The sequence below is a fragment of the Barbus barbus genome (genome assembly GCF_936440315.1).
Source record: "Barbus barbus genome assembly, chromosome: 45".
Lineage (NCBI taxonomy): Eukaryota > Metazoa > Chordata > Actinopteri > Cypriniformes > Cyprinidae > Barbus > Barbus barbus.
In genome coordinates, this window is record NC_136723.1 from 7,428,385 (window position 1) to 7,453,261 (window position 24,877).

Here is a 24,877-nt window from a genome sequence, read left to right on the forward strand (position 1 = left end):
TTTTATCTCTTTTGGCAACAACATGAAAGGAGGACCACTGTTTCTATAACCATGCTTCTTTGAAAATTTTGTCTTACTTGAAGTTATATATATATATATATATGTGTATATTTATTGTCTAGTCATTTTGTATATAATGCACTGATTCACATGAAAAAAAGAAGAAGAATATTTTCATATTAGTGGACTGATGTGGAAGAATAGTATATGTATGTGTGTGTATACAGTGTAATTCAGTTTCAATACAAAGACATGACAAAATGAGGAATGAACACATTTTTTATATTTACTCAAAACTCACTAAAACATTTAAGAACAGAAAATGTGCACTATCCGTTGTAAAATCTGTTGTTAATTTTGGAAGTGTTACATGAGCGAAATGCCATTACTGTTAAAAAGCCTATTCATCAGCCAGGCAGATATGTTGGTCTATTAATATTTCATATCTCATTTACAATATAATATTTATTGCATAGCTTTCAGTTGCTCAAACACATTCACATTTATAATGAGAAAACAAATGTACACTTCATAGATAAAACAACAATACTGATAATGATTTTGGAAAATAGTGATTCAGAATAAAAATCAATCATTTTATAATCTATTGAGGCAAGTATAATTCCAGTATATATAACTTGTGTAATTTATAGATGTCCCTTTTTTGTAATTTGAGCTACATGAGTCACTGGCTTTAAAAAGCATCTCCCTTTATGTGTGCTGTTAAAGATCTGCCAAAGGATGGAGATCGAGTTTGGCTTACAGTGAAAAACACATCACACTGTAACATGACCTTCTTCACATTTCATATGGAATGAATAGACATGATTAGTCTTAACCTCAGTTTCATGCTGTGATGTGTTTAATGAATAACCTTGGAGCATCAAAATTCAATGCAGTGCTGTTTTAAGATTGCACGAAGCCTTGCATTTTCTTGATCCTGTTGAAAGATTAAATTAAAATCACTATCAATTTAATAACTAGATAAAAAAGTTTGTCAAGATAGTCTTGAGAAAGCCTGACCAAAAAGTTTAAGTTTTAAAAGTTTTAAGTTTGATGTTTTCAGTCTGAAATAGTTTTAAATTAGATAGATAGATATAGTCAGATTATAGATAGATAGATAGAGGCTAAAGACTTCAAAGTGGTTGCTAGGGTATTTAGGTGGTTGCTAGGATGTTGCTATGTGGTAGCTAAGGTACTCTGGATGGTTGCTAGGGTACATGAAGTAGTTGCTATGATGGTTGCTAGGCTGAGGTGGTTGCTAGGGTACCCTGGGTAGTTGCTAAGGTGTTGCTATGCAGTTGCTAAGGTACCCAGGTTGGTTGCTAAGGTGTTGCTATGCAGTTGCTAGGGTACCCAGGGTGGTTGCTAGAGTGTTGCTATATGGTTGCTAGGGTACAATGGTTAGTTGCTAAGGTGTTACTATGCTGTTGCTAAGGTACCCAGGTCGGTTGCTAAGGGATTGATAGACAATGATAGATAGATAGACAGACAGATGGATGGATGGATGGATGGATGGATAGATCAGAAATATTAGATAGATGGATAGTTTGAATGAGTTAATAGTAGTACATAGAAAGAAAGCTTGATTTAGTCTCAAAGGATTCTGGGAGTTTAAGTTTGAATTTTGACAGTTGGAGTTTGAATAGTCTTGGCTCATTTGAACATTCCGTCAATGTAAGTCTATAGCCCGGTACACACCAAGCTGACGGTCGGCTGTCGGGCAGTTTTTGTTCATCGGCCAACTAAGTTTTCTCAGTGTGTTCTGTGCTGTTGACTGAAAACATGTTGAATCGGCGTCGGAGCTCGTCGGTCAGTCAGGCCATCTGATCATTCTGATTGGCTGTTCAGCTGGCGAACCAGTGCGCGAGAAAGGCACAGAACGGACGTGCTACTTGGCCGTCGGGTGTCGAGCGTGTTTACCGGGCTTATGGGATTTTTATGATTTTTAATCTTCATTTTTATGAGAACCGTAAGTCTGATCAGTCTGAAAAGATATAGCAGCTAACTTCAGATCAGCCTGAAGAGCTGGGCTGAGTTTGGAGTTTGTAGCGTTAAAGCTCTAGGAGGAGTAGCAGTCAACAGTTTTAGTAAGAAGAATAACTATAAGTTTAAATAGCATTTCAGTAAGTTGGCTTTCTCAAGCCAACTTAATTAATAAAAGGAATCATTACTCATGGTTAACAAGAGCTACTCACCATTTTTGTGTTCCGCTCTTGAAGTTCATTGACTTGATGAACAAGGTTTTCATTGATCTTTTTTATTTTCTGAACTTTGTGATGGGCACGATTATTCACAGACATAATGATACCTATAAGAGAGCAAACAAGTAAAAAAGGAAAATAGAAGTATTGAGTGGAGATTAGAGGATAATGCAAAGGCCGGGTTCCAGAAGTAAAACTTACAATTAATTTTGTCCATAGAGATATCGATTTTTAGTGTTAATTTACATAAACATAATTAAGTAAAATGGACCAAGTACTGAACCTTGGTGAACCCCCAGGTTTAGACTGTGAGCATCATGAAACAATCATTACTAACACCAGCGGTTTACTTTTCATGATTTAATTATTACGTAAGTTTTATTTAGTAAATATCATCAATAAATAGTTTTATATTTTACTGAAGTTTTTGACTTGATTACACATTTGCAATATTTCTTAGTAAGAAAAATTCATTCACTCACAAAATAATTTATGTACACAGTGCTTTCATATTTTCTCATCCAAATTGAAGTTCTAATATTTAGTTGCTGGGTCAAAATAATTCCCGTACCATTTATGATCCTGGCCACTCTCCACAACCTGAGCAAGATCAGAAGCCCCATGGCATCAAATGCATCTTCCTTTGAGATATATACAATATCCAGGATGAAGGATACCACCACCACAATCCCATCAAACACCTCAAACTTATGGTGGAGGAATTCTAAATGATAGGCATAGATTTTTCCAGCCAGTTCTACCATGAAGAATGTGAGAAGGGCGAGGCTGAGATAGTGGAATACCTAGAATAATGGCAGGGACATTTGGACAGAGGATAACCACAGAATAATCGCTGACATAATGTGTCATGTGTCAACAGAAATATGACATCCATGTTTTTTTGCTGACTAGGCATCTGAAGCGGACTCACCTGCGGAGCGATTCTGTGATGATCTGCTTGAATGATAGACAAGTCAATAAGCAACTGGCACAGAACAAAAATGGCATCCAAGACGACCAAGCAAACAACAACAATCTAATCAACAAAATTACATTCCAAGGTTATTTTCAATCATGTAAACAACATACATATATATATATATATATATATATACAGTATATATATATATATATATATATATATATATATATATATATATATATATATATATACAGTGCCCTCCATAAGTATTGGAACAGTTAAGACAAAAAAACTGCTCTGTTGGCTGTGGAGTCAAGGCATTTGCAAATATGATTAAAAGATGAATATGAGACGAAACTACAGAATGTAACATTTTATTATTAGCCGTTTCAACAAATACATGTTTTACCAAATAAAAAGAACAGCACTTTTAGAGTTCATCCCACTCATTGATGTGAGCATAAGTATTAGGACAGTTGAACATAAGGCAGATATAAAAGATTAAAAGCTATTATTTAGTTGCAGATCCCTTGCTTACAATCACAGCAGTGAGTCTGTGACCCACAAACATCACCAGACTCTTGGTCTTATCCTTTGAAATACTTTTCCCAGCCTTTAATGCAGCCAATTCCAATTGTTGCTTGTTTTGGGGAGTTCCTGCCTTTACTCTCCTCTCCAGCTGGTGAAATTCATGTTCAATCAGATTTAAATCTGGAGGTTGACTTGGGCAATCTAAGACTTTCCATTTCTTTGCTCTTATAAATTCCTTGACTGAACTGGCAGGGTGTTTTAGGTCATTGTCCTGATGCAATATGAAGCACTTCCCAATGAATCTGGTGGCATTTTCTTGAATATTGGTAGGAAAGATGGTTTTGTACCCTTCCAAATTCATTCTGCTACTGTCATCTTACATTAAGTCATCAGTAAAGTTGAGAGGGCCTGTTCCAGAGACAGCCATGCATGCCCATGCCATGACACCACCTCCACCATGCTTTACAGATGAGGCTGTATGCTTGGGATCATTGCAGGTCCCTTTTTTCTCCACATTTTTGCTTTCCCATCACTTAGATAAAGGTTCATCTTTGTCTCATCGGTCCATAAACACAGTTCCAAAACTCTTCTGTCTCACCTTTTTTTGCAAACTCTAATCTTGCCTTTCTATTTTTGGTGCTGGTCAGAGAAATGTAAATGAAATGATCACAGATAATAATTTTGATGTACTCTGCCTGACTGAAACCTGGCTTAAACCAAATTAATATTTTGGTCTAAATGAGTCTACTCCACCAAGCTACTGTTATAAACATGAGCCCCGTCAGACTGGTCGTGGCGGCGGTGTTGCAACAATATAAAGTGATATTCTCAATGTTACTCAGAAAACAGGATACAGGAGGTTTAACTCATTCGAAATACTTCTGCTTAATGTTACACTGCAAAAGAAATCTCTCCTGTCTCTTGCTCTGGCTACTGTGTATAAACCGCCAGGGCCATATACAGATTTCCTAAAAGAATTTGCAGATTTCCTCTCAGATCTATTGGTTAATGTTGATAAAGTGCTAATTGTCAGAGATTTTAACATTCACGTTGATAATACAAATGATGCGTTAGGACTTGCGTTTACTGACCTAATAAACTCTTTTGGAGTCAAGCAAAACGTCACCGGGCCCACTCATCGTTTTAATCATACGCTAGATTTAATTATATCGCATGGAATTGATCTTACCGATATAGATATCGTACCTCAAAGTGATGATGCTACTGATCATTTCCTTGTATCGTGCATGCTGCGTATTACTGATATTAATTATATGGCTCTGCGTTATCGTCCGGGCAGAACTATTCTTCCATCCACTAAAGACAGATTCACAAATAACCTGCCTGATTTATCTCAACTGCTCTGTGTACCCATAAATACACATGAACTAGACGAAATGACTAGCAACATGGGCACTATCGTCTCTAATACATTAGAAGCTGTTGCCCCCCTCAAATTGAAAAAGGTTAGAGAAAAACGTACTGCGCCATGGTACAACAGTTATACCCATTCTCTCAAGAAAGAAACTCGTAATCTTGAGTGCAAATGGAGAAAAACTAACTTGGAAGTTTTTAGAATTGCGTGGAAAAACAGTATGTCCAGCTATAGACAGGCTCTAAAAGCTGCCAGGGCTTATCTATCTGCAAACTCATAGATAATAACCAAAACAATCCAAGGTTCTTATTTAGCACAGTGGCTAGATTAACAAATAAACAGACGCCACCCGATCTAAATATTCCCTCACAGTTTAATAGTAATGACTTTATCAATTTCTTTACTGATAAAATAGATAACATCAGAAATACAATAACAAATGTAGATTCTACTGCGTCTAGTATTTCAGCCTCATTCATCGCACCCAAAGAAAAACTGCAGTGCTTTACAACTAGGACAGGAAGAGCTAAATAAACTTATCAACAACGTGTTTATTAGATCCTGTACCCACTAAACTACTGAAAGAATTGTTACCTGTAGCAGAAGAACTGCTTCTCAATATTATTAACTCATCGTTATCTTTAGGTCACGTCCCAAAACCATTCAAGCTGGCGGTTATTAAGCCTCTTATTAAGAAACCACAACTAGATTCTAATGAACTGGCAAATTACAGACCCATTTCAAATCTTTCGTTTATGTCTACAATTTTTGAAAAAGTTGTGTCTGCTCAATTGTGTTCCTACTTGCAAAAAAATTATCTCTATGAAGAATTTAAGTCAGGTTTCAGGCCTCACCATAGCACAGAAACTGCACTTGTTAAAATTACAAATGACTTGCTTCTTGCTTCAGACCAAGGCTACATCTCATTGCTAGTATTACTTGATCTAAGTGTTGCGTTCGACACTATAGACCATGATATACTCATAGATCGATTACAAAACTATACTGGTATTCAAGGGCAGGCTTTAAGATGGTTTAGATCCTACCTGTCAGAACGCTACCACTTTGTTCATTTAAATGGGGAGTCATCTCAATTATCACCAGTAAAGTATGGAGTACCACAAGGATCTGTCCTAGGTCCTCTGCTATTTTCTATATACATGTTGCCCCTTGGTAATATTATTAGAAAATACGGGATTAGTTTTCATTGTTATGCTGATGATACTCAACTATATATCTCAACAAGACCAGATGAAACTTCTAAACTAAGCTAATAGATTGTGTAAAAAATTTAAAAGATTGGATGACCAATAATTTCCTCCTATTAAATTCAGATAAGACAGAGATATTACTTATTGGACCAAAAAACAGTACACAGAATCTCTTGGATTACAATTTGCAACTAGAGGGATGTACTGTTACGTCCTCTAAAGTCAAAAATCTGGGTGTTATATTAGACAGCAACTTGTCCTTTGAAAATCATATTTGCCATGTTACAAAAACAGCATTCTTCCATCTTAGAAACATTGCCAAGCTTCGAAACATGCTACCTGTTTCTGATGCAGAAAAGCTAGTTCATGCATTCATGACCTCTAGACTGGACTATTGTAATGCACTGCTAGGTGGTTGTCCAATAAACAAGCTACAGATAGTCCAAAATGCAGCGGCTAGAGTTCTTACCAGGTCAAGAAAATATTATCATATTACCCCAATTTTACAGTCTCTGCACTGGCTTCCTATTAAGTTCCGTATCATTTACAAAATATTATTACTTGCCTATAAGGCCCTAAATGGTTTATCTCCTGCGTACCTAACTCGTCCTCTACCATGCTACAATCCAACCCGCTCCCTAAGGTCGCAAAACTCTGGACTTTTGGTAGTACCGAGGATAGCAAAGTCCACTAAAGGAGGTAGAGCTTTTTCACATTTGGCTCCCAAACTCTGGAATAGCCTTCCTGATAACGTTCGGTGTTCAGACACAGTCTCTCTGTTTAAATCTAGATTAAAGACACATCTTTTTAGCCAAGCATTCACATAATGCATTTTATAATCTTGTACTGCAGTTATATCTGATCAAATGTACATTATTATTATTCATTAGCTTGGGTTGAACAAATCATTTTTGCTTAGATGGAACAGCAGCTACGCTAATTATGTCTCTATTTGTTTATCTGTTTCTGTCTGATTAACATCCCGTGGTAACTTGGAATGACAGAAGCTTCAGTCTGGATCCAACCCTTAAATGATCTGAGATGACTGAACACCTGAGAAGAGATGATGCCAACCCCTCAGAGGACCTCAGAGGATGCCAACGCTCAGACAACATACAGAATTACCAAATTTTGCCATAAGTTAAATATATTAAGGTTCTGCAATATATAAATATATTGTGGAAACTTAATTTCCTGTAGAGCTGCTTTGCAACTATTGGTATCATAAAAAGCGCTCTACAAATAAACTTGAAACTTGAGAGGTTTGCATCTTGCTGCGTAGCATCTGTAATTTTGTGTCAAAGTCTCCTGAGGACAGTAGATTGTCAGAGCATCACCCCAGCTTTCTGGAAGTTGTTGGTGATTTTACAGACACGTCTTTTAGGATTCATTTTCACAGCTTTTATGATTTGTCTGTCATCAACTACTGTTGTTTTCTCAGCCGATCAGGTTGTCGTTGGTTACTGGTGGTTTCCAAACTCTTGATTTCTCAATGCACTTTGTTTTTGCTAGAGCTATAATTGACTTCCTCTTTTCTTTTAGCATACAAATCACTTGCTTTTCTCTCAAAGTCAGCTCCTTCGTCTTCATCCTGGTTTGTGTGTCATCATAGAATGCAAGATTCAGAATGCAGAAGTAATGGATATAACTGATACGACACATTCCCTGCCTTTAATATCTGAAGAATTAATGCAACAGGACACAGCTGATCACTTAGAAAGACCTGTGAGGCAACTGTTCCTATACTTATGCTCACATCAGATAGAGGGATGACACTCTAAAAGTGCTGAACTTCTTAAGATGGTAAAACATCTATGTGTTGAATCACCCAATAATAAAATGTGACATTCTGTAGTTTTGTCTCATATTCATATTTTAATCATATTTGTAAATGTCTTGACTCCACAGCCAACAGAGCAATTTTGTCTTCACTGTTCCAATACTTATGGATGGCACTGTATATATATATATATATATATATATATATATATGTGAGTGTGTAAAAAATGCATATACATAGTGTGAACGTTTACCTGGAACCTCTCTGTACTGTAGAGGCGGCGTAGGGAGTCCCTAAAGCTGACCTGTCCCAAGTGCTGCCCTGTGGCCAGCTGCAGGTCTTCACTGGCGTCGTGCGGTTCCTCGTCGTGCCACTGTGCGGCGGTGTTTTGCTCATCACCCACCGCTGTGAAATGCCTCAGGAAACGGGACATTTTTCTCGGGGGTCACATGAGTTGAATACTACAAAATTAATTAATTAATTAATTAATGATTAACCATTTTTAATTTGTAGTTGAATCACACATTCAAAATTCTAATTTGTGATTTGTCTTAAATTATGGAAATTTCGTAATTTTAAATTACGAAATTTCAACATAAAGACAGCTTGAACCAAATGTTGTGAGACTGTGTCTCAAGTGAATATTTCTCAGGGCATTTATTAATGTAAATGTTGTTTAGACACATGCCCTACAATTTTGTTCCAAAAATATATAACATTTAACAATAACACACAAGAAACATACACTTCATTGTCAACCAGCTATTAAAGATCCAATTACAGGCTTCATTTTCAAGATTTAAACGTTAAAACTCAGTATTAAACAAAACAGTTAATAAAACTAAATGTAAATGGTAACATAATCATAAATGTAAATAGGCTATATAACATTAAATCATAAGAGATACATAGATAGATAGATCTCAAATGTCTTGTGTGAAAAGAGTTCAATACATTAGTCACACTGTCTACACTTTAAACGGCATACTAGGCTATTCCGATTTTGACCTTGGATAAAAAGTTTTGCATGCCACCATCTACAAAAAATCCTCAACGGAGATCTTATGTTAAGAAACAGCACCAGACAATTTATGCAACATAAGTGCAGGATATCTCACTACAAAATATGCCAGTACAAAGCGTTTTTTTTGTTTGAATGTTTTTTCTCTGTCTATTGTGGGACATCATCTACATGCATCATAAAACACTGACTCTTCATCTGTGACTTGAGCTTAACTCGTGATTTCCTGCAACATTTGAACATTTAAGACACTGATTTACACACACTTTTAAGAATACCGAACGAGCAAATGTAAAACGATGTATTGACTTTAAGGCAACTGCTGTAATCGGGACACTTTACTTCTAAATTTCACACGAATACGACAGTAACATTTACATTTTTCAGGTTATTTAGTAGATCTATTTAATGCGCGCTCAGTTTAAAATGAACGAAAATTTACAATTATGCAAAATGAGTATTTACCTGTTTTGTTGCTGAAACAATGTTGCTAATGCTGTTTTTGGAAGCAACGATCCGAATTCTGTGAAAAACTTTGACCCTAAACTCCGCCTCCTACAGTCATGAACGTGATCCTCTGCACAGGATGCAGCCCGAAGGAAGTGACATGGAAGAGCTTTCCTAAATCCTTGGGCATATTGCAGGGATGTGCACGGGACCAGATAACCAGTGACCTGAAGAAGTAGGCTAATCAAACGATGTATTATTTTAACATGCATTGGGAGGTTTTAATGAAAACTGAATATCTAAATGGAAAGGTTTCAAAGTTAAAAAGTTGATAAGTCAGACAGACAGACAGATAGATGACCGACAGGTAGGTATGTAGGTAGGTAAGTGGATGGATGGATGGATGGATAGATAGATAGATAGACAGACAGACAGACAGACAGATAGATTGGGATTGGGAAATGCATTAAGCAGAACAAACACTCCTGAGATCAGGCTGTCCTAAAAAATTGAGCAACCAAAAAGGTGTAATTTTAGGAGAAATGACGTAGAGGCCTGCAGGACGATGACCCAAAGGACCAAATATGGATAGAAAATGGCTGAAGACCAAAGTAACATTTGTTGTATGACGTAAAAATAGTCCACAGACATTCTTCATTTAATTTAGAGTACATCTGTGTTTATTCCAACCCTGTGTGCATTTTATTCCACAGAACACAAAGAAAATGCTTTGAAAAATGTCTGTTTTTGTCCATACAACAAAGGTGGGGTCCAATATTGTAAATTGATCATACAGGCTAAAGTGGCCTGTGCTTTCCTGTTTAAGCATGTTACCAAGTTACAACACTTACCAAATGAACCAACCAGTGTTCCCCTCTGAAAATGCCACGGCTCCCTTAGCTCACATTTTGTTACAAACACACTGGTTGGAGATCAAGTAACATAAATTAGCCAGTTCTGTGGTTGACCTTTGAAACTCTTTACAGCCTGTCAACATTTGTTTTCAGCCTCAGAGTGCCCTCTGTATCTGAAGGATGGGAAAAGCTTGTGCAGCTGATTTGTCCACCATACTTTTGTTGTTTGTTGGTGGTATATTACTGGGTGTGTGACGAAAATGTCAATCAAGTAATACTCAAACTGAAAGGGCAGAAACTCCCATTAAAACAACCAGTCAACCCAAACAAGCAGCAGACCACATCAATGTATACAGTGTATTTTTTATTGTTTTTAAGGCAAATATATATCCTAAAATACACTATTTTTTATTTTATTTTACACCAAAAGTTGTTTGAAATAACAGTGATTATTTTTGCATATTTAATGTTACTCAAAACACCTTAAAAGTTTATTAATGGCATGTAGAAGTTTATGGATGAAAATATTTAAGGATGTGCCACTTTTTCTGGCCATTAGGGGGCGCTGTTTAGCTATTGGGTTGAAAGAAAATGTGAATGAAAGAACTTTTCATTGCTGTTCTACACTTTGTTTGCATTTTAATCAGAGTAGCATTTACAAAACCAAAGGTCATACAAATTTTGCTGCCATCTATTTGCTTTATAAATATAGGTCTATCTACAGATCCTGATCCAAACGGGGTAAAACCCAAAATAGACCTCAACATATGGCATGAATAGCCTTAACTGTTTGTTAACCGGTATGAAGAGGGCGCATATAGAGCAGTTCAGATACCCATACTCGGTGAATATAATTACTGTAATTCCGAAATGACAACACGTGATGTTCAACTCAACGCACCTTTAGTAGGCTACTTGATAGCATAAAGATCATTGATAGCTTAAATCATTTAAAAAATAATATTGATTACCATTTGTATTACAGTTTTACCACAAATACCATGGTTAATTTGGTTAGTGTAGCAAAACCATGGTTAATTTGTGATTGCCATAGTTTATCTAGTAACCTTTTTTAAACCATGGTTAATTTTTTTAAGGGATATATGCTCTTCCAGTCCAAATTTCTTGCTTGGTGTTATACAAAGTTTGACGCTTTTTTCATTTGTGGAGAAGAAATACCAGCTAACTTTACCATTTCGTGGAAATTGAGTTCACTGAGAGGGCGTAGGCTACTGTTGTAAAAAACATCACATCACTGAAAACCAGCAAGACTGCGATCTATTTGTGGGCTTACTTAATAAATGAGTGCAGGGCAGAAATAAATAAAGCGAACTGTCGCTCGACTGAACAAATCCTGCAGATCAATAAGTTTCTCCTCCCAGAGAAGCCTGCAGGTAACAACGCAGCCTTTGGAGGCGGAGGCAGCTCTGGGGTGGGGTGGACCGGAGGATCCGGTTTCGCCGGGAGAGAAACACAGTGGCTCTCCGCTTCTCCGCTCACTCTCCACCGCATGCTGTTCCAGCACAGAGCGCGCTGTTCTGGAGGAGTCTGGACACTGAGACAGTTCTTCTTCTCTGTGATGTTGGTAAGCCATATTCCTCACACTCATGGCATCAGATTCAGACTAGAAGCATTGGTATTTCATATAATCATCCTGTCAGTCATTCTTAAATTCTGTTATGAACAGTTATTGAATGGTAGACTAATATATATGACGACTTACCCCATATAGTGAGACAACATGTTCCACTGTAGGATCAATAGTGTGGTAAATTAACTGTATGTTTGTGCAGTTTCTTTTTGTAGCCAAGTGTATGCGACTAAACAGAAACTGACTTTCAAATATTGAGTGTGCACTTGTATAGAGGAGTTAGTTTATTCTGGCGAGTTATCTGAGCGCTGTAAGGAGCAAGATTTGCAGATCATTGGGCTCAGTAAGAATTTTTAAAATGTTTTTGTAGTCTCTTATGCTCACCAAGACTGCGTTTATTTGATAAAAAATACAGTAAAAACAGCTAATAATATTACAATTGAAAATAACTGTTTTCTATGTTAATTTATTGTAAAATACAGTTTATTCCTGTGATGAAAAGCTGAATTTTCAGCATCATTACTCCAGTCTTCAGTGTCACAAGATCCTTCATATATCATTCTTATATACTGATTTGCTGCTCAAGAAACATTTCTGACACAATGAATGCTGAAAAACATATTTAGCTTTGTTTCAGGATTCTTTGAAGAATAGAAAGTTCAAACCGGATTTTTTTTCTCGCAATCTAAATGTCATTATTGATGTCTTTATGGACCCCTTTAAACAATTTATTGCACACTGTAAAAAATTACTGTGATTTTAACAGTAAAAAACCTATTAAATGGTTAACGATAAGTTCCTGTAAAATTTACAGGGAAAACCCATAAACTGACGTTCCCAGAATTCCCAGCGTTTCATTTCAAATGTTGTTTGAATTTCATGTTTTTTTCTTTGAAATAACTGTTTCTTGTTAGTTTTTTTTAGTTTTTTTATCAGTTATGTTTATTAGGGTTGTATGTTACATCTAATGTTGTTAAATTAATGTTTATTGCATATTTCAGTTTAATGAGTCTCACCGTGATATATGTTCTTCTATATATGTTATTATTTAAAAGCTGTTTGTGATGGGTTTTGGTTCATCATGTCACTTTCTCATCACCACCTGCATTTGGTGGTTATCAGTGTATTTCAAAGGTACAAAACAGATTTCAGTACTTCAATAGGTTGGTATATTAACATTACATCAAATTACGGTATTTAACTGTAAATTTAAGTTAAAACCTAAAATGTTGTTACCGTATTTTTTACGGTAGAATTCCGGCAACCACAGCTGTCAGTTTTTTACCGTAAATTTGATGGAATTTTTACAGTGCAATTTTACAGTGCATCCTTGCTGAATAAAATTAATAGTTTCATTAAAAAATAACAAAATCTTATAGACCTCATACTTTCGAACTGTAGTGTATGTGTGCAGGGAAAATTATGTACCTGAGCGCCTTTTTTGCCTAACATGATTTTCACACACTAAAAAGTACACAGGCTTTCCTTATTCTAGTAGCTGGTTAAATCATGTTTGATTTTGTCAGTTGCTCTGAAAAGGAAATGCAACTTAAAACATCCTACAAAATTTCTCAAAAATTCCTTTAGATAAACACCGTTTTACTTTTTAACAGTTGGGCCGTCTGCCAAACTGAATCTGCTTCCTCTATGCTAACAGAAGGATGGTTATTGCTCAAAGCATGGCATGTAACATTAGTTAAAGTAGTCATTTTATTCGCAATAGATGCTGGGTGAATTCAGCTGCTCCATGTCTAGACCTCAAACTCCTTGGACAATGGCAGCTTTAAATCAAAACTTAATTTTAATTCCAGTCTCCACTTATTTTGCCGTACTGATGATGAGTTTGTAATAGTAATGCCTTCTCTCTCATTATTAATTTTTTTTTCCATGCACTAATGCCCACTTTCTCTCATGCACACATTCAAGCTTATTAATATGATCAACTGTTTCCTGTCTATCCTGGGTTTGGAATATCCAGAACGTTTGCAGTAGTCTGTAGGTGTTTATTATACAGTATGCGGCAGTAAAACAAATCCGTGCTAATTCCCTGACAATACTGGCATGCAAATTCAAAGGCTTATCTAAAGCTTATAATCTAAATGGAGGCTGAAGGTGAAAGAGTGTGATTTTTGCACCATAGCACCAAGAAATCATATATAATAAGACTGGCTCAGCCAGTAATGTGAGTTTGGGGAAGAAAGAGCTCTTTGTCCAATTAATGAAAGACAAGCAGTGTATTTGTTATCTTATTCAGACAGACATTATTTTTGCAATAATTTTTGGAGTGGTTAGTGGCACAGAAATTATGCAGAATGATTTTTGAGCAATAGCCCACCCAACTTTTTTTATCTATACAATGAAAGTCAGTGGGATCTAGTGATGTATTGCTTTTCTGCAGTAGACCAATTTGGAGTAGACGTCACAGTTATGTCACTTGCAGCTGTGCACTCATGGTGGTGGCAGAAAAACACTGGCAACGAGTGGAGGGAAATGGGTAAAATACATGGAATAAGAGTGAAAAATGTATTGTTGTGCCTTTGGATGTCAGAATCGGAATGCAAATCATTTTTATAGAATACTGTCATCAAAGACGCTATTTAAGGCTAAATGCAGACATTTAACCAGACAGACTATGGATGAAAACTGCTATGATTACTCAACAGTAGGTCAAATAATAGGTCTACATAATATTCACATATGCAGTTCATAGGGGACATATTGTATTAGCCCTACAGTTACAGCAAGAAATATTATTTAAACCTATTAATAGTTTACATAACATTTATTTTTATCTCACAATTCTGACTTTTTTTTTCTCGAAAATGCAAGTTTATATCTCCTAGTTCGGACTTTATAACTCGATTTAACTCAACAATAGTGAGTTTGTCAATTCTGAGAATAAACCCCAGAAGACAGGGATATAAACTTATGATTCTGAGCCTAGGGGAAAAATAGACTGACAAGTTGTTTTTCCTTATCAGGATTGTGAGATATAACCTTGGAATTGCGAGAATAAAGTCAGAATTTTGAAATATAAACCTTTTTTTATTCTTTTACTCCATGGCTTCCAGATTGCTACTTGAAAACTGTCAACAGGTGTGTTCGACTTGAAGTGGCGCTGCGCAGAATGATGTGTGTATGACATCAAAGTACCGCGAGAGCGATAAGAGAGCAGACGGATCCTTAAGCTTTCGAATCGCTCTCGTGGTACTTTGATGTCATACACTGATCATTCCGCGCAGCGTCACTTCAAGTCGAACACACCTGTTCTCCACCAGATAGGCCCCGCCCACAAAAACATCATCACAGATTACTTGAATAATAATTTTTTTTAAATAATGAATAATTCTAGAATTAGTGAGGGGATTTTTTTTGGAGAGTGTATCTGCAAAAGAAAAAAAAGGTGAATAAAGTAAATAAATACATAAAAATAGTAAAATAAAAACTATATATGTACAGGTGCATCACAAAAAATTAGAATATCGTGGAAAAAGTTGAGCTCATGAAAGTCCAAAATCCAGTATCTCAAAATAGTAGGATATTTCCTGAGATCCATCAAAAAAAGGATTTGCAAAACAGAAAAGTTCAAGTTCTTTAAAGTATGTTCATTTATGCACTCAATACTTGTTCGGGGCTCCTTTAGCACAATCTCCAGCATCAGTGAGGAATGGTATGGAAGCGATCAGTCTGTGGCTCTGCTGAGGCACTATTGAGTCTTCAGCTCATCTGTATTGTTGGATCGACTGTTTCTCATCTTTCTCTTGAAAATACCCCATAGATTCCATATGGGGTTCAGGTCAGGCATGTTGGCTGGCCAATCAAGCACAGTAATATCATGGTCAGCAAACCACTTGGAAGTGATTTTGGCGCTGTGGGCAGGTGCTAAAGTCCTGCTGGAAAAGGAAATCAGCATCAATCAGTGCTCTAAATTCACCTGGTAGGCGGCTGCATTGACTTTGGACTTGATAAAACACAGTGGACCAACACCAGCAGACATCACGGCACCCCAAATCATCACTGACTGTGGAAACTTCACACTGGACTTCAAGCAGCTTGAATTCTTTGCCTCTACAGTCTTCCTCCAGACTCAAGACCTTGATTCCAAATGAAATGCAAAATTTACTCTTATCTGAAAAGAGGACTTTGGATCACTGGGCAACAGTCCAGTTATTTTTCTCCACAGCCCAGGTAAGATGCTTCTAACGTTGTTTCTGTTTCAGAAGTGGCTTGGTAGCCCTTTTCCTGAAGACGTCTGAGCGTGGTGACTCTTGATGCACTGACTCCAGCTTCAGTCCACTCCTTGTGAAGCTCTCCCAAGTGTTTGAATCAGCTTTGCTTGACAGTATTCTCAAGCTTGTGGTCATCCCTGTTGCTTGTGCACCTTTTCCTATACCCAAATTCTTCCTTCCAATCAACTTTGCATTTAATATGCTTTGATACAGCACTCTGTGAACAGCCACACCTTTCAGTAATGATCTTCTGTGACTTAACCTCTTTGTGGAGGGCGTCAATGTTCGTCTTCTGGACCATTGCCAAGTCAGCAGTCTTCCCCATTATTGTGGTTTCAAAGAACAAGAGATACCCAAAATTTATACTGTAGGGATGATCGTTTATTGAAACTCTAATATTTTGAGATACTGGATTTTTGACTTTCATGTCGTAGGTTCCTCTCTTGCTTCCAGAGGATGAATCTGGTGTCCATCTCATGTTAAAAAGCTGTCAATACAGCCCTCCCATCCTGTTGAGGAGATTGCTATGGTGACTAGGTGTCCACAACTATGTGATTTCTATGGCAATGAGCCGTCCTGCTGTTTTGGACTGGAAGAAGCATTTGGTCAATTGAGGCTTGCCACAATGCTTTTATACAGAGGAGAAAATTAAAAATCAGCCTGACACGTTACACTAGCTTGGATTCATAGTCTATTAATGTAAAAGAAAGCCTTTGTGGAAATTTTTTGATTTAGCAATATTCAACAATAAACAGTTCAGATGGTACTTTGATACATTTAATCTGACTGTTTACCCAAAAATGAAAACTATGTCATTATTTATGTATGACTATGACTTTCTGTCTTCTGCGGAATATAAAAGAAGGTATTTTGAAAAACACTGGAAACCAAAAACTTTGGAGCCCATTGACTTCCACAGTATAAAATAAATATAATAACAAATCCACATTTCTCAGAAAATAATCTCTTATTTTCCACAGAAGAAAGACATTCATGGAGGTTTGAAATGACATACAGATTATAATGTTAGATTTTTTATTTTATTTTTGGGTGAACTGTCCCTCTAAATGCCTATTTATTTTTTGTCATCAAATGGCATGATCTTGGAGTTTAATATTGTTAATTGGCATGTAAATCCAAATTGGTCTAATCAAATAAAAGATAGTTAATGCACATTAGATTATGTTTGTTCATTGTGTTGGAAATGGAGGATGAAGTCAAGAGCAATGTATTATGGGATACAGTTTTCCTAACAGTGTTCTATGTTGTAAACTGCACATTTTGGCCATTCACGCACTCAATACATCAATGCATAATGGTGTACAATACACACTAAATTATGCAGAAATCAAAAGAAAGTATGCAATTTTGAACACAGCCATTGTTTATAGTATATTGTAAATTATAATGGCATCTAGATTCTGGTGCAAGACTCAACTGATTCATATTGACTGAATCAAGAACCACTTGTTGGACAAATGGGCAGGATTTGCTGTTCCCGCAGCTCTGTTCAAGAGCATATTTGGTTTTTTTATAAAGACTTCAGTGTTGAGAACATTTTTTATGAACAAGTGCCCTCCAATTGTGGCTCAGATGTGGGAAACATAGTGTGTGGCTACTGGCTACATGGTAAACTTGGTGAAACGGTACACTTAAATACATATTTTTACGATGCATTCTTCCATACACTAAATCAAATCTGTTGTGCGAACAAATTGGATATTATGTATATAGCAATCTGCTATATGCAGTATTAAAACACTTGTGGTTTGTTTGGAAATTAGGTCTGAATGACAGATCCATCCGTTTGTCCTTCAAAGACTGCATGGAATGAAGACAAGTGTCCTCTAATTTTCCTCCTCTGCAAGTGTTTTGAGGGCGAATTGTTCATTTTTTTTTTTTGACACTGTAAATATGAAGCGGCTTGAATTAAGAGGCAGATGGAGCTGGGTATCGGAAACCTTAAATTGAAGGAGTTGCAGATATTTAGTCGTAATGAGAGGCCATGGTGGGTTTTTAAAGTGCTGACATAATTTGAGATGTGTTTTGTTGTATGTTGGTTACAGAAGGAGTATGAATGGTGGTTGTGTAAGAAGGGGCTTGTTTAAGGACAGGGTTGGGTTTAAGACGAAATTAGATCAAAATTTATATTCTTAACTCAAATTCCTGGTCCCATTGTGAATGATTCATTGGTGCTTGCTATTCGGAAGAAAAACAATATTTGTCTTCATGAACTTAAAACTTGCTTCGCCTCTGAAATGACTTTTCCACTGACGTCATCAACCCCTTTCCTCCAACTACCTGTCAAATAGACTCTGTTTCAAAACCTACGTTTCCTTTCTCTCTATTGCAGTCATAGCTGCCTTTTAAGACAGTATCCTTAGTGAAAATAAACCTCCAAATTGACCATTTGAAACGCTATTCACAGCCAACAACTGACTCATTCAAATGTGACTCATTTCAGTAGTTTTGCATTGGCATGTTGCAAAGCTAACAAAGTGCTGCTACTCTAATAAATATAAAAATACATAACACAGAAATGTTAGATAAAATAGTCGATATGGTAATATTATTCTTGGTTAGAACTATTTTATCTGTATTTGGTTTTAAGTATGTGTTATAAAAAGTGATGCACGCGTATTGTGGCAACCGAAAATATTTTGGAAGGAATTTTGGAGGAATTTTGAAATCATTGACTGAAACAATGACGTTTAATTAGTGCTTCTCTGATGACACATTTGAACTGTTTTAGCATATAATATTCGCACAATGTGGATAAGCTACAAAAGGTCAGCAATGTGGACATGTAACCATGTGCCAAAAAAGATCACAGTTTTATCACAGTTATCACAGAAATATCACAGTTTTTCTGTGAAATAAAAAAAAAAATCAGTCACTATTTACAAGCCAAAATGGGGTATGTTAGATGGTGGAATAATTCAGTTCAGACAGAATTTGGAGTTAGCATGTTGCTAAACTGCAATAACAAGGCTCTAAAAACATAACACAATAAAATATAGGGTAAAAAAATTCTGTTTTAATTAGAATTCTGTATCTTATTGTGAATTGACTCGTGAAGTTTAGAATTAGCATGCTGCTAAGCTAACAATACAATATAACTATAAAAATTCACATACGTTGGGTAAGATTATGCTTTTTTTATCAAAACATTTGGGCACTACATGAATAACAAGCTATATTATCCAATTAAATCCATATTGTCCAGTTGAATCAATATTGTCCAGATGAATCAATTCCCACACTACCACATTAAACATCCTGTTTCACTCAGAAATGTGTCACAAACAGTCGTAAAATGGGTTGTGAAAACAGTTTCCTGTTGATTTTAAAGGCAGGCCATATGGTAGGTATGATCTGGGTCGCACATGAGGAGATCCAACTTAATTAAGGGGAGTGAGAATCACCTGAGGCCTAGAAGGACATGAAAGAGGCCTTTCTCTTTCTCTTCTGCTCTGTTTCTCTCTTTAACTCTCCCACATTCCCTGATTCTCCATGTTATTCTCCTGCATCCCCTGTGTTTTCTGTGAACTGAACATGAGCAACACCTGGAATTGCTTTCTCTGGAGTTGTCCCTCTAATGCAGCATTGAAACAGCAGGGCTTGACTTGGCTTGTACGTCTGTGGCCTCTCTTTTTCTCTATCTGGATATCCCACCTTGTTAAATTAGCCGGTTCAGACAGTTCCTCTTCAAAGACATCTCTGCAACCCTCCAGGGAATGCCGGTGACGTCTTTCAACGGAGGAAAAGAGGACAGTAGATATACAAAAATCATGAAAAAAACACATGCGATGGGTGTAGAATAGACTTATTTTACACCAGTCGTTGTGATTCTGCAGTATTGCTCGGTTACACAATCCGAAGCATCCATTATTTATATAAGCATTGACAGTTTAAAGGAAAGTGGTGGATCAGGATTTTAGATCAATCATTTATGAAGAAAAATATGGAGCTCTTTTATGTTTCTCCTTGTTTTTGTTTTTTTGCGTCAGCCTTGTCTTTGATGATGTGAGCTGCTTGCACAGGGATGTGGACATGCAGCTGCTGCTGTCTAATTTAATGAGAGACCAACAGGAAGCCCATGTCAGGCACCCTTGCCCTTTAGACACAGGAAGTGGTTTGATTAAGAGAGAAGTTGCTGCAGTGAACGGCAACTGTGAGATGGGCTGTTGAGGGTTTTCTTTATTTCATTCTCTGTCTTTCATCTTTCATCTTTCTGACAGTAAAATCTATTTTCATACCGTCATGCCAGTAAAGTAGTGCAGACATTGTAGTTGATTCTCAATTTCAGCAAAAGGCAGAAACTAGTATAAAAAAAGTTCCAAGTTCTTATAAATGTACTATGTGTAAAATGTTAATCTATCTATCTATCTATCTATCTACACACACACACACATATATATACAGTATATATATGTGTATGTATGTATGTATGTATAGTTGGTTTCTGAAATGTTTTGAGAAAATGGCATAAATTAATTCAGAAATATCATTTGTTTTTGGAGAGTCACACCGCATGACGTGAACTAACTTTGCCTTGTAATAAAAAGGTCAAATCTGATATTTATGATATTTGTGAAGTGTTTTTCAAATACAAATAAGATGGTTTGTTAAAAAAAAAAAAAAAACATTTCATTAATTTAATGAAGCTTTTTTCCCCTAAATTGTGACATTTGGACAGTTGTATCACACTGACATTTGTGACTTTAACCTCAAAAATATTAAAATTAATTCAGAAACATGTTTATCATAAACGTATGTGAGACATAAGCATGCAAAGTGTCTCTGTGTTAAAGCCTGATCTATAGATGTGTGTAAAACACTGGGTGTGAGGCTCTTTCTGCAGCTCGCACAAGGGTCAGCAAAAGGCTCCGAAAATGAAAATTGCAAAAGGAGGAAAAAAACACACCATTTCCTGACTGTGCACCACAGCCAGATAGTATAACTGCAGCTGAGTCTGCAGATCAGGGCTTGTGAAAGTAATTGAACTAATGTAAATGCGCTTGGTTCGCAAACTGGCCATTGCTCGTGCACACGCAAGAGCTTTTACTCTGATTAAGATCTTTGAGGAAGTTGTCAGGAAGTTGTAAGAAAATAGTGACCAGATACTGAAGTTTTATTAAGGCATTAACAGCATTGTTGCAAAATGTTGTGTATGTAATTGTATTAAAATTAGTAGTCTAATTTATTTCTGCTGGGAAATCTGGTTTTGGAACAAGTTATCTGGTGTGTAGTTGGTCTAAGAGCTGGTAGATTATCTTAGACAAGCAACCAAACCAACTACCATTTGATCATACTATCTCAAGGAGTTCAGGCTGGTTTTTGGAGCATTGTGGCTGGTCAGTCAACTAATGATACAGCTAAGACCAGTAAGAAAGAAGCCAGCATGTTCCAAAACACAGCTGGATTTTCCATCCGTGATGATAAAGTTTGACTGGCATAAACACAGAATCGGCCAACATCTAAAACACAGCCCTTCATAAGAAGGCTAATCACAGCTAAACAACAACACTCTGTTTCAGAAGAGAAATTTGAAGTCTTTCTTTCTCATTTGTATAAGGTTGTCAAACTCCTCCTAACTTTCCTCAGTGTTGTTCAGCCGTGTGTTTGGTTCGTGGTCTTGGCTCTGGTGTTGTATGGCATGGTCACAGCGGGGAGAATGAATTGCTGGCAGACTCATGCTGTGCTCGTCCTGGCGGCTGTACGAGTGAGCTGGAATAGCGTAACATGGTGTGAGGCATCTTTTCCCTCAGTCATGTGTGAGCTCTTAAATGAAACGAATAGAAATGAAAAGATTAGTCATTTTGTATCACCATCTTGAGAGAGATTCAGTCACTGAATGTCATCTACTCTTGTTATGCAGTAATAGACGGCTCTTTGCTGTCATATACAGTATCTAATAATAGATTGGGAGAAGAAGAAATTAATCCTAAGAGAGTAAGTGACTGAATGAATGAACAAGTGAAAGAATGAATAAGTCAGGAAAAGACTGAATAAATGTGTGATTATTTGAATGATTGAGTGAGTGAGTAAATGAATGGATGAATTTGTGATTGGATGGATGATTGAGTGCTGGTGTGAATCAATCAGTGAGTGAAAGAATAAATTAAGTAATCGAATAAGTCAGTAGGTGAATGAAAGGGTGAATGAATAAGTGACTGAATGAATCACTCTTTAAGTGAAAAAATGAATGAATGAATGAATGAATTAATGAATGAGTAATTGAATCAGTCAGTGAGTGAGAGAATGAACAAGTATTTGATTGAATGAATCAGTCACCGAGTGAAAGAATGTACAAGTAGATGATTGAATGAATCAGTACTGAAATAGTAATTGATTGAATGAATCAGTCAGTAAGTAAAATAATGAATGAATCAGTCAGTGAGTGAAATAATGAATGAATCAGTAATTGATTGAATGAATCAGTACTGAAATAGTAATTGATTGAATGAATCAGTCAGTAAGTAAAATAATGAATGAATCAGTCAGTGAGTGAAATAATGAATGAATCAGTAATTGATTGAATGAATCAGTCAGTGAGTGAAAGAATGAACATATAAGTAGTTGACTGAATGAATCAGTCAGTGAGTGAAAGAATGAATGAATCAGTAATTGATTGAATGAATCAGTCAGTAAGTGAAAGAATGAATGAATCAGTCAGTGAGTGAAATAATGAATGAATCAGTAGATGATTGAATGAATCAGTACTGAAATAGTAATTGATTGAATGAATCAGTCAGTAAGTAAAATAATGAATGAATCAGTCAGTGAGTGAAATAATGAATGAATCAGTAATTGATTGAATGAATCAGTCAGTGAGTGAAAGAATGAACATATAAGTAGTTGACTGAATGAATCAGTCAGTGAGTGAAAGAATGAATGAATCAGTAATTGATTGAATGAATCAGTCAGTAAGTAAAATAATGAATGAATCAGTCAGTGAGTGAAATAATGAATGAATCAGTAGATGATTGAATGAATCAGTACTGAAATAGTAATTGATTGAATGAATCAGTCAGTAAGTAAAATAATGAATGAATCAGTCAGTGAGTGAAATAATGAATGAATCAGTAATTGATTGAATGAATCAGTCAGTGAGTGAAAGAATGAACATATAAGTAGTTGACTGAATGAATCAGTCAGTGAGTGAAAGAATGAATGAATCAGTAATTGATTGAATGAATCAGTCAGTAAGTGAAAGAATGAACATATAAGTAGTTGACTGAATGAATCAGTCAGTGAGTGAAAGAATGAACATATAAGTAGTTGACTGAATGAATCAGTCAGTGAGTGAAAGAATGAATGAATCAGTAATTGATTGAATGAATCAGTCAGTGAGTGAAAGAATGAACATATAAGTAGTTGACTGAATGAATCAGTCAGTGAGTGAAAGAATGAATGAATCAGTAATTGATTGAATGAATCAGTCAGTGAGTGAAAGAATGAACATATAAGTAGTTGATTGAATGAATCAGTCAGTGAGTGAAAGAATGAACATATATGTAGTTGACTGAATGAATCAGTCAGTGAGTGAAAGAATGAATGAATCAGTAATTGATTGAATGAATCAGTCAGTGAGTGAAAGAATGAACATATAAGTAGTTGACTGAATGAATCAGTCAGTGAGTGAAAGAATGAACATATAAGTAGTTGACTGAATGAATCAGTCAGTGAGTGAAAGAATGAATGAATCAGTAATTGATTGAATGAATCAGTCAGTGAGTGAAAGAATGAACATATAAGTAGTTGACTGAATGAATCAGTCAGTGAGTGAAAGAATGAATGAATCAGTAATTGATTGAATGAATCAGTCAGTGAGTGAAAGAATGAACATATAAGTAGTTGATTGAATGAATCAGTCAGTGAGTGAAAGAATGAAGATATAAGTAGTTGACTGAATGAATCAGTCAGTGAGTGAAAGAATGAATGAATCAGTAATTGATTGAATGAATCAGTCAGTGAGTGAAAGAATGAACATATAAGTAGTTGACTGAATGAATCAGTCAGTAAGTGAAATAATGAATGAATCAGTAATTGATTGAATGAATCAGTCAGTGAGTGAAAGAATGAACATATAAGTAGTTGATTGAATGAATCAGTCAGTAAGTGAAAGAATGAATGAATCAGTAATTGATTGAATGAATCAGTCAGTAAGTGAAAGAATGAATGAATCAGTAATTGATTGAATGAATCAGTCAGTGAGTGAAAGAATGAACATATAAGAGGTTGACTGAATGAATCAGTCAGTGAGTGAAAGAATGAATGAATCAGTAATTGATTGAATAAAACAGTCAGTAAGTGAAAGAATGAATGAATCAGTAATTGATTGAATGAATCAGTCAGTGAGTGAAAGAATGAACATATAAGTAGTTGACTGAATGAATCAGTCAGTGAGTGAAAGAATGAATGAATCAGTAATTGATTGAATGAATCAGTCAGTGAGTGAAAGAATGAACATATAAGTAGTTGACTGAATGAATCAGTCAGTAAGTGAAATAATGAATGAATCAGTAATCGATTGAATGAATCAGTCAATAAGTGAAAGAATGAATTGATAAAGTTTTTATGCAGGATATTAATTATAAATGTTCAATTAATATAAAAAGTCAAATTCAAAAGCCTTAAACTGAATTATAAATGCTGTGAAATGTAATATGAAAATAAATGTACTTTAGGTTTATTAGATGTGTCTTT

The 24,877-nt window shown here is 35.9% G+C and overlaps 2 protein-coding genes across 2 annotated transcripts in view; one reads left to right on the forward strand and one right to left on the reverse strand.

Moving 5' to 3' along the window:
• Positions 1 to 262: 262 nt before the first annotated feature.
• LOC306863719 (voltage-gated hydrogen channel 1-like) lies at positions 263 to 9,613 on the reverse strand. Its single transcript, XM_079407230.1, has 6 exons — positions 9,510 to 9,613; positions 8,277 to 8,484; positions 3,136 to 3,240; positions 2,776 to 3,007; positions 2,199 to 2,311; positions 263 to 940 (listed from the first exon to the last, which is right to left on the reverse strand). Exons 2-6 carry the CDS (start codon positions 8,454 to 8,456, stop codon positions 884 to 886), a joined length of 687 nt encoding a protein of 228 aa, XP_079263356.1. The 5' UTR covers positions 8,457 to 8,484; positions 9,510 to 9,613; the 3' UTR covers positions 263 to 883.
• Positions 9,614 to 11,631: 2,018 nt separating this feature from the next.
• LOC306864146 (chondroitin sulfate N-acetylgalactosaminyltransferase 1-like) overlaps positions 11,632 to 24,877 on the forward strand; it is a 42,982-nt gene continuing 29,736 nt past the window's right edge. Inside the window, exon 1 of the mRNA XM_079407884.1 lies at positions 11,632 to 11,930. The gene's annotated coding sequence lies outside the window, so the exon portion shown is untranslated. The remainder of the gene's footprint in view (positions 11,931 to 24,877) is intronic.

What these genes read in the sequence shown, in the direction of transcription:
- LOC306863719 (XM_079407230.1), bottom strand. Translation starts at nt 8,456, where the DNA reads ATGTCCCGTTTCCTGAGGCATTTCACAGCGGTGGGTGATGAGCAAAAC. An exon ending in ATCACAGAATCGCTCCGCAG is followed by an intron (nt 3,008 to 3,135) that starts GTGAGTCCGCTT and finishes CCATTATTCTAG; the next exon opens with GTATTCCACTATCTCAGCCT. An exon ending in AAGAGCGGAACACAAAAATG is followed by an intron (nt 941 to 2,198) that starts GTGAGTAGCTCT and finishes ATCTTTCAACAG; the next exon opens with GATCAAGAAAATGCAAGGCT.